This window comes from Scatophagus argus, chromosome 10 (assembly GCF_020382885.2).
Source record: "Scatophagus argus isolate fScaArg1 chromosome 10, fScaArg1.pri, whole genome shotgun sequence".
In the NCBI taxonomy this organism is placed as follows: domain Eukaryota; kingdom Metazoa; phylum Chordata; class Actinopteri; family Scatophagidae; genus Scatophagus; species Scatophagus argus.
The window spans coordinates 18,887,974-18,902,245 of NC_058502.1; the positions used below are offsets into that span (position 1 = coordinate 18,887,974).

Below are 14,272 nucleotides of genomic sequence, written 5' to 3' on the forward strand. Positions count from 1 at the left end.
TCACCTCGCTGAATAGACGCACAAATAAAATTAGCCACAAGTGAGGCAGTAAGAACTTAGAGCTCACAGGGTGGTCCCAGAGGAGAGGTGCGTGTTTTGGAAAGGTTTAAAGGAGGGTTGGAATGGAGGGGGAAGGTGGTGGGTGGTGGGGGTGAGGCTTGTAAATGCGATGAAGACAGATGATGAGGCTGCACTGCTGTAAACGAGTGAGTCAGCCCTCCCTTCAGACACACACAGGCCTGCGGAGGGGAGGGGGGAGGACAGGAGGAGGGGGACCGGGGAAATGCATGGGAACTGTCCCCGGTGCTGAAATCTGGAACAGCTGCTTTCTAACAGCTTCAAGTTCAGCCGAGTGCAGGAATAAAAAACAAACAAACAAAAAACAAAACAGAAGCTTGCTGTCTTTCAATACCTGACCCACATGTGAATCAATCTGCGCCACTAGTTTTAGGTCAGTAATTTCCCTGATTTCTAACGCAAGAACAACATGGTGCATTTATCACCCCAATGTTCAAAACCCACTGCAGGGGGGAGCATAATGTATGCCCAAACAGAAGCTGTGCAGGCGGTTGCTGTTGAATTTTTCCACACAGCTCCTGTCCCAAGTAGGTTATTTGGCATTCTGATCATAAAGCCAGGGGAGGGAGATTCTCTACCATGTAATTCTTTCTGAGCCAAGTCAAAAAGATTCTCATTAAAGTACTTTTTATATCCCAAACCCCAGTCCCCAGGGACAATTGTATTGGGTTGTCATGCTGTTTGTAGACTAATCATCTACACGCACACACACACAACAGTCCTATAAGAACTGAATGTGAAAGAGCCTGGATCAACAGGAATTGGATATTGCATTGTGCCTTTCACCCCCCCTATATATTCTTTGAAATGATTTTGTTGCATTATTCATCTTTCAAAGCTGTCATGCTTTGAGGCTAACCCTCTGACAGTTTGCTCAACATCACAGATGCACCATGAGATGGATTCTCACTGTATCTTGCAGAGAGCTGATCTAAGGAGGAATTCAGCTGTATCATTTTGAAGCAAAGAAGGTGATACAGCTACGTTAGGTACTGATGTAACTGCTGAGATCACGGTACAAAATGCAAGCACCTCCGTCACCCTCCGTAACGCTGTCAAAGCAGCTGAAACTGGTCATACAGACTTTGCAACTTGTTACCCTTTTTTTCCCCCTCAGAGCGACAAAGCAGCAGCTTTAATGTTATTCCAGTCCTTTCACTGCACAAGTTACAAATGAGAGATACACTGATGGAGGCTCCTTTCTTGCAGATACTGTAAATTAAAAATGTTCAACTTGCAGTGAGGTGGTAATAGGCAGTCCCTCTCAGTTTGACATGAAAAGATTATGCAACAGGTCTAGTTCTTGCACAAGCCAGGCTATAAGGCTCACTGTTGTAATATACAGTATTTTTGATGAGGCCAACAGGAGAATGATGTCACGAGTCCGTAAATAAGGGTCCTTTTCTCGGGCACTGCAGAGACCAGGCGGGTGTGGTGACTGCATTAGTAGACGCGCAATCCCCGGCGCAAACGCTCGCGCAAGACCATAATGTGAACATTCCTGTGACGGCTTTCCACCATCGCTATGACTGCCTTCTACTTGTCGGACGTATCTTGAAGTTCAAATCAATCTGCTGCTAGGAAATTTGTCAAAATTGCCAGCCTCGCTTTATTCTTACAGACACGAGGTGCCCATTTGACGGTGCGCCTCCCCAAGCCCGTGTTTGATAGGAAAATACATGCACAATGACAGCCTGACATCTGCTCTTCTTCTGACAACAGCTTAGTATTCTCTACAGACACCCGACTCTCTCCCTCGGAGCGCCCCATGCCTTTATGCCGTTCTCCCTCCGTACCTTACTCTTTCTCATTCCTATGCGGCTTTTTTAGAGCCAGCTTATTTCCACATACGAACAACAACGGAACTGAATAGCGGCTTCATAAAATATGCAGGTAAAAAGGCAACTCGGAAAGCACCGACATCTCAAGCACAACACTTTTCATGCTCTACTGAGAACTGACCTCCCAGTCTAACGAATCCCACTCTTCGGTAAACATCCGGAGGATTTCTTTTCATCCAAAAAAAGCGGACCAGGCGCAGCGGCTCTAAGGAGCGACTGAGCGATGCGATGCCATTGCTCTTTTGGTATTATCCTCATGAAATCAATTAGAACAGGGGGACGTCGTCAGGAGAAGGCATCTCGGTGGCGTCGAGACCAACTTGAGCGATACAGATGAACGATGCTATGCTTAACAGTCCAACATTTTTGCTCGGCGATGGTTGCAAGCAATTAGCACACCACTTGCGCTCGGAGGCGAATTGCCCCTGACAAGGCGCTCCTTCTCTCGAGCATCGCTTCTATTTCAGCTGCTGTGCTGCTTTTTGGAAAAAGGTGGCAGACTATACAACACACGCAACTTCTCATTTCCAGGATAGCTATAGGGGGAATTTGGTGTAGCGCACACTCCAAAGCCAATAAATCCCCGTAGCGCATTTGACAAATCCTTTCCCTCTGCTGAGGAGCAACAATAAAGGAAGCTTTTAAAGGTCCCTGCATGAGGCGCCTCTTAAAACACGTGACTCCATCTATTCCACGGTGAAAAAAAGATGTATTTGATCCATAATAGGCCCTAAGCAGTGGAAGCACTTTATGTGGGGGGGCATGGTTGTGCTAAAATGAATGACACTGGTACCACACAGTAGTACTCACCATTAGCACAGCAAAGTTATTATGGTGGGTGCAATGAATAGTGGTCGTGTTGCCCCCGGAGCCTGTTATGTGGCAGCCCTCTGCCCTCCAGCCACCGTGTCCATCCAGCAGGTCAAAATCCCAATAGGCTGCGGTGGGGTCTACACCCAGTGCGAAGTGCCTGAGAGCAATAGTGACGGAGTGCACGGCGCTCCCGAGGCTGCACCCATCTGCGAGAAAAGCAAGACATTCAGTTAATGAAACCAAGAGGAAAGTCTCTAAGTGCTGTGGCAAAAGAAGCGTTGACATGTGCGCGCACATTCACATACAAACTCCTGTATGGCCGACACACACACGCGCGCCTGATGTGGCTCAAAGTGTCAGACTGTTACTGCAGTTGACAGACTGGTGTGTGTGGAATGTTGCAGATAAACTTTCGTTTCAAACACAAAAGCTAGAGTTAACATGTTTTCCAGAAAGAAAATGCAACCGTGAATTGGCAATGCGACGTGAACATTTCTTGCAGTTATTTCATTAACAGAAATAAAATCACTGAGTTTGGATTTATTTTAACAACGTGCACACGACACCGTGAAGCTTGTGTTTCAACATGTTGCGCAGAACAAACTGACAGACTACGTGTGTTTGTGTGTGTAAGCATGCAGTCCGAGTGGCAATAAACAGTACAGCGTTGACATCACGGGCATGGTGATAAAAATGGATTTCCTCTTACCTAATTTGGTGAAAGCAACTGGTGTTGAAACGCTCCTACGCTTCCCATCATCTGCGAGATTTGACGAATTTCCCGTGCAAGGAAAGAGTTTCCCATTGCGAAACACAATAAACTGCAGCTTGCAAGTGGAGTTATCAACAGATTGCAGCGCAGAGGAGGAGATAGGCGTACCAGCCAGCGGTAAATGGATTGAGGCGACTGCCACTGAGTTCTGCGGATGGAACAAAAAAAAGAGAGAGGAAAATAAAAATTAAATAATGTCTCCGAGAATCGCAGGGGGGGAAAAAAAAGCAAACTCCCATAGAAAAAGACAAAACAAATTGCTTTCGTCTCCAGGAGTGGAGGCGACCATAGACCACAAGTGACCAAGGGAATGAGAATCACGTTTGAAGCGCTCTAGTGCGCCTATTTGGTCAGGCTCCCTGCCGCAGAGGTGGAAATGGTTCTTACCATTTCAGCTTGAGGGCACATCAACACTGCAGCTTGATTTAAAGAGACAACCGGTCTGACTTTATCTTCTTTTCAAAGACTAAACACTGGAGATCCCCCGAAAAAAAACATCCCTGGTAACATTTGGGGGGAAAAAGGGGGTTTCCGGGAGGGGGGCATGGCTTGGGTATGTCAAGGTGTAGGCACTCGCCATCTTTAGGTGAATCCAAACTGATCTTGTAAACTAGTATTTAACTGCTCTAACTGCAAGAAAAAAATAACTAAGAATCCTCTGGGCAGCCATACCCCGAAATCTCATTAGTGCTGCATTCAAGATCCACAGTCCTTCTGAGCTGTTACAAGCTGTGGTCACGAAATTTGCATACTGAACTACCATGTTCAGCAGGAGCATGTGCCCACCCTGTCTTGAGAACATATGTGCTAAAATCATAAAATCAGGATCAAGGCTTTTGAAGCTGCAAGACAACAGCTGCAGGAACTTTGCCACAGCTCAGGATTTAGAGAACCGATGCCCCTGGTGGACAGAAATGTTGCTCAAGGGTGTGTGGACGAGCAAATACTGACTGCACTTAGGACAGGACAGGCTGCACTTAACCCTGCCAGAAGATCAAGTTTAATCATAAAAAAAGGCTGCCAACGTCAGCATAAAAAAACCTACACATTTCCCACACGCTCCACCCCATGCATCAGCCGATATGACTGCACAGGCTCTGATGTGCTGAGTATTCCATGCGCAAAAATGGAGAAGAGGAACCGAGGTGTACGTGCAAGGACAAAATAACAAAACAAAACAAAACATATTGCTCTGAAGCTTTTCCACACATGATCTCTGTTGTAACTTATTTAGAAAACTGCCTGATCAGTGACCTTCATTTATGTGTGAAACACTTTACAGACTAACATCCTCTTTCTTGATATAAGTGATTACACAGAAACTGTTCTCTCAGATAAACGCAGACACATTTCTGTGAGCAGATCTCAAGAAAGACGCAAAAACACTGACACTAATATGTCCCCACATGTTCATCCATTCAGTGACCATAATGGAGAATGATGCTAATGACGGGGGTGACGATGATCGTGTTGTGCGGGGGCTCGCTTTCCAAATGAAGGCTGTTTTGTTCAGCTTTGAGTCGTGTCATCCTCCAGTGACAGAGCATCAGCACTGTGAGCCTGAAGGGGAGGGAAGATGAATGTGGATGCCCATTAAGTGCCCTTACAGTTAATGGGCAGCTGCTTTGTCAGGCATTCAGCCCAATCAATGTTGAGGAGAAAGATGGCCAAATTTCTTAATCAGGTTAAACAAGAGTTCCTTTGTTCCGTTGTTTTGTTTCTTATTCTGGCTACATTGCTGTGCTGTTTCTTAATGTGTGTGCCCTGGTGGTGACAGACACCCCCGCCGGCCCCCGGTCAAATATGAGAGTCTGGACTGTTTTGATCCCTCTGGCCCTTCTATTATCAAGGAAATTAGTATTATAGGTGAGAAAGAGCAATGGTGTGCTTAAGCACTATTCCTTTACATTGCACTCATCGTATGTGTGGAGCTGGTGGTGATTTTACAGCACTGCTACTAGTTTCTGCATTGGCTCACTCTTGAAGGCTATTGATTTTCATCCGGCAGCATGTGTATGTGTGGGGAGAGAGAGAAAGACAGAGAAACCTTGCCCTGAAATTTATGTTGCATCATTTCCTTTCTCCAAACATCTTAAGCTTCTAGGACATCACAGGATACAGACATCAGGGACAGAAGCACGGAGGGTTTGAGCCTCCCTGACGATCGAAAAACACAGGACCAAGTGGTCCCTTTTCATACATCGAACCCAGGCATCAGGTGACCTGCATCCCCGGGGGGAGAGAACATATTCAAGGTGTACAACTCACGAAAAGGAATCTTATCTCGTATGCTTTCTCCTCATCTCTTTTTACACCTTTTATCCTCTTTTATGTGGTGTATCAAAGGGATTTACAGCCCAGAGGGTGCGCTTCAAGCCATGGCAAGGTCCCGTTTTAAGCGACAATCTATGTTCCTCCTGAGCAACCCAAACAGCTACATTTCCTCAACCCCAACACCATCGGGGACCTCACACTTCAGAGTTGATTTAGCTGGATGTGCCTCAGCCGTCTGACCTTCCTCCAAGCCCCTCCCTGTCCAACAGTGCAGCATGCTGTAGCCTTAGTAACCATAATCACACACTCCCCTCCGTCTCTCGCTCTAGGATCCCCCCCTCCACCCACCCACCCACCACACACACACACACACACACACACACACACACACACACACACTTGTTCCTTTCCTTACAGAGGGCATCCAGGTGAATGTCAGCAGTCACCTCCTATTTCAAGCTGCTCCCTCTTGCCCTCCTCCTCCTCCCTCCTCCGCCCTCCTCCACCTGCTCCTTAATGCACGGCCCTGCTTGATAGAACCACAGAGCTGCAAAACAGCCTGCAGGGCAAAACATAACAGCGGTGTTTGACCTGGGGCAGCCACCAAATCACAGCATAAACATCACGCTTAAATGTGGCTCCTTGACTTCACAGAGGGATTTACTGTCAAATGCGTTTAGACAAAGAGGCGAAAATTGGGAGAGCCAGTAAGTGTTTTTTATATTGTATAATCCAAAATTAGAAAAAGCCACAGCTCTGTGCCTTTGTAGATATATCTGTGGGAGAGATAAATTTATTTATTTGCGCAGGCGGCAATTCGAAAATGAACTATAAATGAAATGAAATTAGCTCAAAGGGTATCTTGCTGAGCTCGGCCCCTGCCTGGAGGAACTGCTGACGAGCATGATGGGAGATTTGCATAATTTTTTTTTGTAATCATTGGCACTCCTGTCAGAGCAGAAGTAGTCAAAGACACAGTGACCATGACAAATAGGTTGACACCAGGAAACTTCAGGGGGTCATTTCCACCCATGATGCTTAAGAGTCTGAAAATAAATCACAGATTGCTCACAAGCAACATTCAGCAAGACCTTGCACATGCTTCTCGAACCACTTTCAAGGTTTGAACATACTTCTATTGGCAGGCATTAAAAATATAAACACGGGGAACATAATTCTACAGAAGCGATTGCCATGGTTGCAGCTTAAAAGCCGTTTTTCCTCCTGAGCTTTTTTATGTAGTAGCGTTGTTAGCATTACTTATCAAGAGAAATTACACACAGTCCTACATGGTTGCCATGCCAACAGGAGTCTGTTTCCTTCAGACAGGCTGTGTTGGTTGGGGGGGCCTTTGAGCAGATTTGAAGCAGGAAATCAGGCTTTTTGGAGAGGCAAGGCTGTGCTTCAGCTGTCAGCTACAGTCTTCTCAGTCAGCTCTGACTCAAACTGTCACATCACAGCGTTGTGTCTTGACAAAACATTCAAGAGGCTGCAACAGATGGACAACATTGTTTGATTAAAAAGGCATTGTGGATTACAAAATAATGAATGCATTGTGCATAAAAGCATAACTAATACATTAGCCTCAGGGTGATTGATAATGAGCCAAAAGGAGCCAAGTCTGTGAGACAGTACAGACCTTAGAAGAGAAATTCACAGACTTTCAGCTTGAATTCATGCAAATATATGCTCTCACTACAGAACCTCATTGGCCATCGTCAGATTCTTCCATATCTGGAAATGTATTGGAAGGGTTTGTCTCATGAGTCTCCTGATGCCACGTCACTGTAGCCTCCAGTACATGGCCAGCATTAGTGAATACAAAAATGATCGTGACTCAGTACATATTTTCGTGCAGAGCTATATTGATCAGAAATAATTTGAGTACATAAAGGAAAAAAAACATTCCTCTGAGTCATCTCCCATTTGTTCTTAGGGTCACTTCACCCAAATGCAGATAGTTTGAATTTTATTTCTCCACATATTAGTTTAGAATTTGGATGACTCAATCCTTCAGTATAATTCTGTCTCTGAGGGTAAATTCATCATTGATCTTCAGTTTACATTTCAGCTCAATTTGCAGGCACATACTGACCTAAAAGAGATGTCTGGATGAGAACAGGTTTGCCCCCTGGTTTTAGCTTTGGAAGCTTTGGCTCAGGAAAGAAGATAACTCACTGTGATGTGTTGTAAGTAATCAATACTGAGAACGGGACATATGTGTCTCTATTCCATCAGTGTTCCTCAGCAGATAGAGTAAAGACTTGCATGTGTCATTAATTAAATTATGTTTAAATTGTTGTAGTAAGAGCCAATGACAAACCCCAAGCCTTTCATCAGTTCATGTATTCATTCACTCTCTAAACCTTTCATTATCTGTTTATTCAACAACATGCTCACTCTGAACACTGCTGAACGAGCTGTAGGTTAGTTGGCCTGTTTGCGAATAGGATTGAATTAGCATGACTGTGATCCAAAGAAAAAAGTCAGCTTCTGGTCCACAACAGTGAGGATTTCTCTCTTACACACACACACACACAGATACACACACATGAGGGGGCAGTGTCTTTTGGAGTTGATCCAGTTCGTGCTTTACTATTGCCACATTCTCTCGCCCATGCTCACGCTTCTCAAGTTTGATTCAGCTGCAGGGCAGGGAGAGAGGATTAATGGGTGGTCATTTGGTGAAGCAATAACAGTTGGCTATCACACAAAGTGGGTGTACTGGCACTGCCCAAGAGGTGAAACACAGTCATAGCTTTGGATTAGGCTGCAGGGTCCTGTCCTCCTATTTGGACTGCTGGATGGATAAACGTATGAGCCCCCTGTAATTAAGTACATCTAACAGCTCTGTTTTTTGTTTGTTAGTTTGTTTTAATTTATTCTCAGATTAGCCATCACTTATTTTGGGTCAGTGGTCCAATGAGACGAAAGGACAAGACATTGCTGAAGTCAAGGTGATGTTGAGCTGCTAATTTAATAGATTTCTCACTTTTGTTCCCCCTGTCGGATAGTGTTATTTCAGCCCAGGATCAACCGTGCTGCACTGATATCGAGATATCACAACTCGTCTGTCCCTCACTTTGCCGTCAGAACCGTAGATTTAACCAGAAGGTGTTCATTCCACTTGAACAATGTGATTAAAGTAGTTCTCCATTTGAGAGGAGAGGGTGTAGAACAATGGTCTCTTTGGGTCTTTCCAGATTGTAATATGAGATTCGGCTGGGAGGTGAAATGAATGTGAACCGGTGTGTGTGCTTCGTAGATTGAATCATTCAATTACTTTTCAGTCACTGTTTGATTTTCTGTGTGCGTGGTGTTTATGACAGTCTCCATGTTTTGCCAAGCCAAAGCCAAGTATTGATCTCATAAATGTATGCCATTTGCAGTACGAGGCAAAAGGGTTAACTCTGCAAATGAACTGGAATGAAATAATTACGCTGCTGAGTGTTACCCTAACAGCTGAAGTTCATGCTGTGACACACACATGCAGATAAACAGGAGCTCTGAGATGTGTAGTTTGTCCCCTTTCCATGATGTATAGTGTATATTACGGTAGCTAGTAGTAATAACCACTGAGTTATGTTAGCTCATAATGCCGCCTCACATGTATGATTCAGTGGCTAGAAGCTATAGCTAGTACTGTTTAAGTGTTGCCTTGGTAACCCGCTTATGAGTCTGGGCGATTTAACAGTTTCAGTGCACAGAGGCAGAGCGCCTAGCGGGCGCTTCATGTGTAAAGTGCCTGTACATCAACACGTGTATACATGAATATGCATGACTGTAGGGAGCTGGGGGTCATTCATCAGCAAAACCAGAGTGTACAACATGCTACAGTCGGATGGCTGGCTGCAGACCTCCAGTTGGGAACACTGCTAACCACCCTCTCGACATCCCCTCCAGCAGACATCAAACTGTGAAGATTTCAAAGATTTTTACAAAAGCAGTCATAATTAAATTTTTATATGAGATTTGATAGACCCCAGGAAAGTGTAAATATTCAGTTTTCTCATGAGCATGATGATGCAACTTACAGAGTTGTCTGAAGGCTGCTCATTAATGGTAATCTAACACAGGCGGCTGCTCTATAGGATTTCTCCTACACAGTGGTGTTGAGCTGCAGACCGTATCATCCCTCGCATCGCACCTACACACACCTGCTGTTGTGTAAATGAATGAGACGCTAGAGGAGTGCAGGGGTCGCCGCTTGTCTGCATAGCAAAGACAAATCACGCTGAGGAAAAGAACAAAGCTTTAGAGATGAATCACCTCCATGCACGCGCGTGTCTAAACAGCATAATGGGGCTTCTGCCGTCCTATCGCTGTGGTTGATGATGCAACAAGATGACTGCTTCCAGCTGAACCATGCAGCAGGGAGGCAGTGAACCAATCAAGGCACGCACCAAAATGCACGTCCTGGGAACCAGCGTAAACACAAAAAGAAATTCATCATGCAACACTGTGTGCAAAGACATAGGCTGCACTGACATGGCAAATCATCACAAAAGCCTTAACTCCTGATGTGTCTTTTAGAGTGTCTTTTAGAACAATCAGGCAGTGCTACATCGTTTAAAAAAGATGTCAATAATAGAGCCATCTTATCAATGAACACACCTATTTCAAGCATCCATATGTTGAAATTCAAAAAGCAATATTGTTTAGCTTGAATGCACTTAAGCTTCCATTTGCATTGTCTAAAGATGCAAATGCATTGAAATCGCAATTCGATGACCTGTTCTCTCGTTTTACATGTAAACTTCTTGCCTCGAAAATGCCTTTGGGCATTTCCAGGGCAAATCTAGCACATCTGGGAAGGAAATGAAAGCACAGAAAAAGGAGAGGAGAGTGCCTTTTATTTATGGCCTCCGATCACCATATTAATCCCTTCCCTTTAATCCTTCAGCTGCGCCAAATAAAACTGTAATGGCTTTGGTGGTCATCTTTATCTCATCAGGATGATGATGAAGTCACTGGCAGAAATGAGAAAGTTTATTACCATCCTATAATATTTGTCTTTGTGTGTGATATTATTGCATGTGGTCTGTGAAGGTACATTTGAGACCCCCTGAGCTCAAACCATGTACAACTATTCATGGTACAGACACAAAAGACAGAAGAGTAACCTCACATCACAGCGAGATGTACTTCAGGGTTGCTCATGGGAAGAAATTGCACCGCACATCTCAGTTAAAGACAAGGCTGCACTGAATAGTTGCTGGACATGGATGTGTGAGCGTGGTGTAAAGCAAGCCAGAAAGACAAAAATAAGTATATTCACCAAACCCCCCCAGAGTAAAGCCTCCGCTCACTGTGCTTAGTCACCTCACATTGGCTTTATTAAACTGTTAGCCTCCACATTTCTAAAGTGAAGAAAGGCTGTGTTTCTTCACACAATAATAGCTGGCAAGGTATTATTTCTACATCTACAGTTAAAAGAATAATAGAAAAATTATTCTCTGAAATGTCTGTAACTTGTATCTTTGCAGAGGATGGTAACTGCAATCAGCTCGGGTCAGTGGAATCCCATCACTTCCCAGAGCTGTGGAAAAATCCCCAGAATTTTTTTGTTTTGATTTGTATCGGGGGCGGCACGGTGGTGCAGTGGTTAGCACTGTCGCCTCATAGAAAGAGGGTTCCAGGTTTGAATCCCGGTCTGGGCCCTTCTATGTGGAGTTTGCATGTTCTCCCTGTGCCTGCGTGGGTTTTCTCCGGGTACTCCGGCTTCCTCCCACAATACCAAAAACATGCACATTAGGTTAATTGGCTACTCTATATTGCCCCTAGGTGAGAGTGTGAGAGTGTGGCAGGGCCAACACACAAAGACAGACAACCACACCTGCAATTGACTGGCGACCAGTCCAGGGTGAACCCCGCCTCTCGCCCGTAGTCAGCTGGGATAGGCTCCAGCTCCCCCGTGACCCTGACGGATAAGCGGTATAGAAAATGGATGGATGGATGGATTTGTATCGGTATTTGTACCCCAAACACTTAGGTTAGGTTCTCCACAGCACAGCTAAACACACTAATTCCATTTTGTGCTATCGCCTCTAGAAAGCTGCATGTCCCCAGTGTTTAGTGTGACAACAGTGTCAAGTGTTAACTACATTTTATGCAAGGTAACATGGACATTTTCATAATTGAACTAGAGGTCTCAATGGGTCCACTATGTTCCTCGTAACCAAGACCTGATTCTGGACCTGAGTTGCATCAGTCCAAATCCTATTCATGATAAAATGTGCCTATGTAAGGCCTTGTTCTGTTGCTGTGGATCATGGTGGCTGGTTTTACACCCTGCCACAGTTGTGGACATGCACACTTGTGTCATGAATGTGATGACTTGACCAACTCAAAAAACTCGACTTTGACAGATGACTGCACTTAGACTTCTGTCTTTTGACTTGACTTTGACCAAACTGATATTCTCCCCAAGCCAAAAAAATTGTACTGCGAATCAACTCTTCATTTTCTTGATGACAGATCAGATCTAACAGCAGCCAGAACACCTTGTATGACTAGGCGGAATAGAGAGACAAGTAATGTCTGTCTCCAGGTCCTCAAACTTTTGGACCTGTGAAGACCTCTGACAATGTACAGCAAGTTAACAGCCCTCTGTTTATTTACACAGGATGCATTCAGGCCCAGAATTGTGATTGTAGGTCACCTGCTTTATGGCAACACTCAGAACCCAGCACAGAATCAGTGTAGTTACATGTGTAAAACACAAAAAACAGACTTAAGGGGTAGGAGAAAAAATTTCCTCAGATTGCGCACATATACACATATAATGTGAGCTGTTACACATCCTGTGTAGCCTGTACTGACTGATATTGTAGTCTATGAGAGTGGTATCAATTGTCTCCTCTAACTCTGGGATAAAATGCAAATAAACACTAGAAAACTATAATACTTTAACAAAAAACAAACCGTTCCCTTAAAGCCTACATTTTCAGCTGAGTTTTCCACACACATATACATACCAAAATGCATATGTGAACAAGCCACAGTTTTTATTTTTCAGTGCTGGACACAAATTGGTTAATATAACAAGAAATCAATGGTTCTTGAGTTTTGGTGCACTAGATTTTATGTAATGCATGCACTTTTGATGTATTTGTCCTCAGCTGCTGTTTGGTATTCTGTACAAGTCTCTCGGTCTTGGTCATGCTGAGGAATCCGAGACACTTCACCGCGAGCAAGGAGAGGACGGAGGATTTATTGGAGCGCTGTTGTGCCTCAAACGCACATTCCTTTAATCGATCTGTTGAAGCATTACCATAATCAGCTCACTCTGGCTGCCCCCACCCCCCCACCGCCCCCCATGTTTTGATCAATGAAGGTCCCATGCATAGCCAACCCAACCCCTCCTCCACCTACAGTGGGAAAAGAGCCAATTGACTCATACATGTAGTGAAAGGAGGAGAAGGAGGCTTGTATTTCTCGATCAAGACCATCACTGTCATAAGTATGATCAGGCAGGCAACAATTTCTCCAGCGCCATGATGGCAATGACCATGATGGGAATTGCAGTTTTCTTAATAAGATGGAAAAAAATGATGATCTGAGCTAACTGACCAAATCAATTCCCCTGAGATCTGCACTCGAGTTGTCAGCCAGTTAATCTGTTAAACAGGGGTAATAAGCTGGTGTCAATCCACTGTCTGTTTAGGACAATTGCAGCAAAATACTGTCCTGAGTCATGTGAACGAGATCTGAACGAGATGTTTGTGTAAAGTAAATTAAAATACCAAACTCATTGTGTAGGCAGCAGCCCTGAGGTTTACCATACGTGAAATGATGGTAAAAATACATACATATTCACATCCAAATCCCCATTCTCTTTAGATGATTATTCCTTTTTTATGTATTTTTGGTGGGATTTCTTAGACGAGACAGTAGACAGCTAACAAGAGAGGAATATGAAAGGACGTAACAAAAGTCCAAAACTGTTGGTATTACACTGTCAGCATCCACCCTAATAACTGCTCATTCCTAATCAGAGTGACGGGGTGCTGCCATTCTGCCCTGCTTCACACAGAACACAATTAATTCATATTATTTAGCCTACGACTATTTTCTCACTTTCTGCATGGATGTGCTTTCTGTCAGCAGAAGAGTAGGAATGAATAATTTCATTTTGCTAACAGGCACAACGGAGTCATAGCATCATAAGGTCACGAGTCATGTGGCTACTTTGTACCTGCGAGTAGAGCTGAAACAATCAGTAAATTAAATGATTAGCTGACAGAGAAAATTAATTGGAAACCACTTTGATAATCAGTTAATCATTAATAATTAGCAATAATGCCAAAGATTTGCACTTTACAGCTTCTCTCCCTGGTCCAAATGTGAGTATTTGCTGTTTTTTTTCTGTCTTCTGTGATAAATAAGCTGTATATCTTTGGTTTTCTGACATTTTCAGACTAAAGAATTAACAGATTACTTTGGAAGATATCTAGCAGCGTCTTAGCATATGTTAAGCAGACATTGCTTTTAA

General features: G+C 44.1%; 1 protein-coding gene across 3 annotated transcripts in view; it reads right to left on the minus strand.

The window, feature by feature from the left end:
* Window positions 1–14,272, minus strand: part of LOC124066474 (adhesion G protein-coupled receptor A3) — a 137,686-nt gene that overhangs the window by 44,571 nt on the left and 78,843 nt on the right. For all 3 annotated transcript variants that reach the window (XM_046402865.1, XM_046402864.1, XM_046402863.1), the window contains 2 exons: window positions 3,442–3,652; window positions 2,730–2,938 (listed from right to left, as the gene is read on the minus strand). In XM_046402865.1, the coding sequence (XP_046258821.1) occupies window positions 2,730–2,938; window positions 3,442–3,652 (420 nt within the window). The remainder of the gene's footprint in view (window positions 1–2,729; window positions 2,939–3,441; window positions 3,653–14,272) is intronic.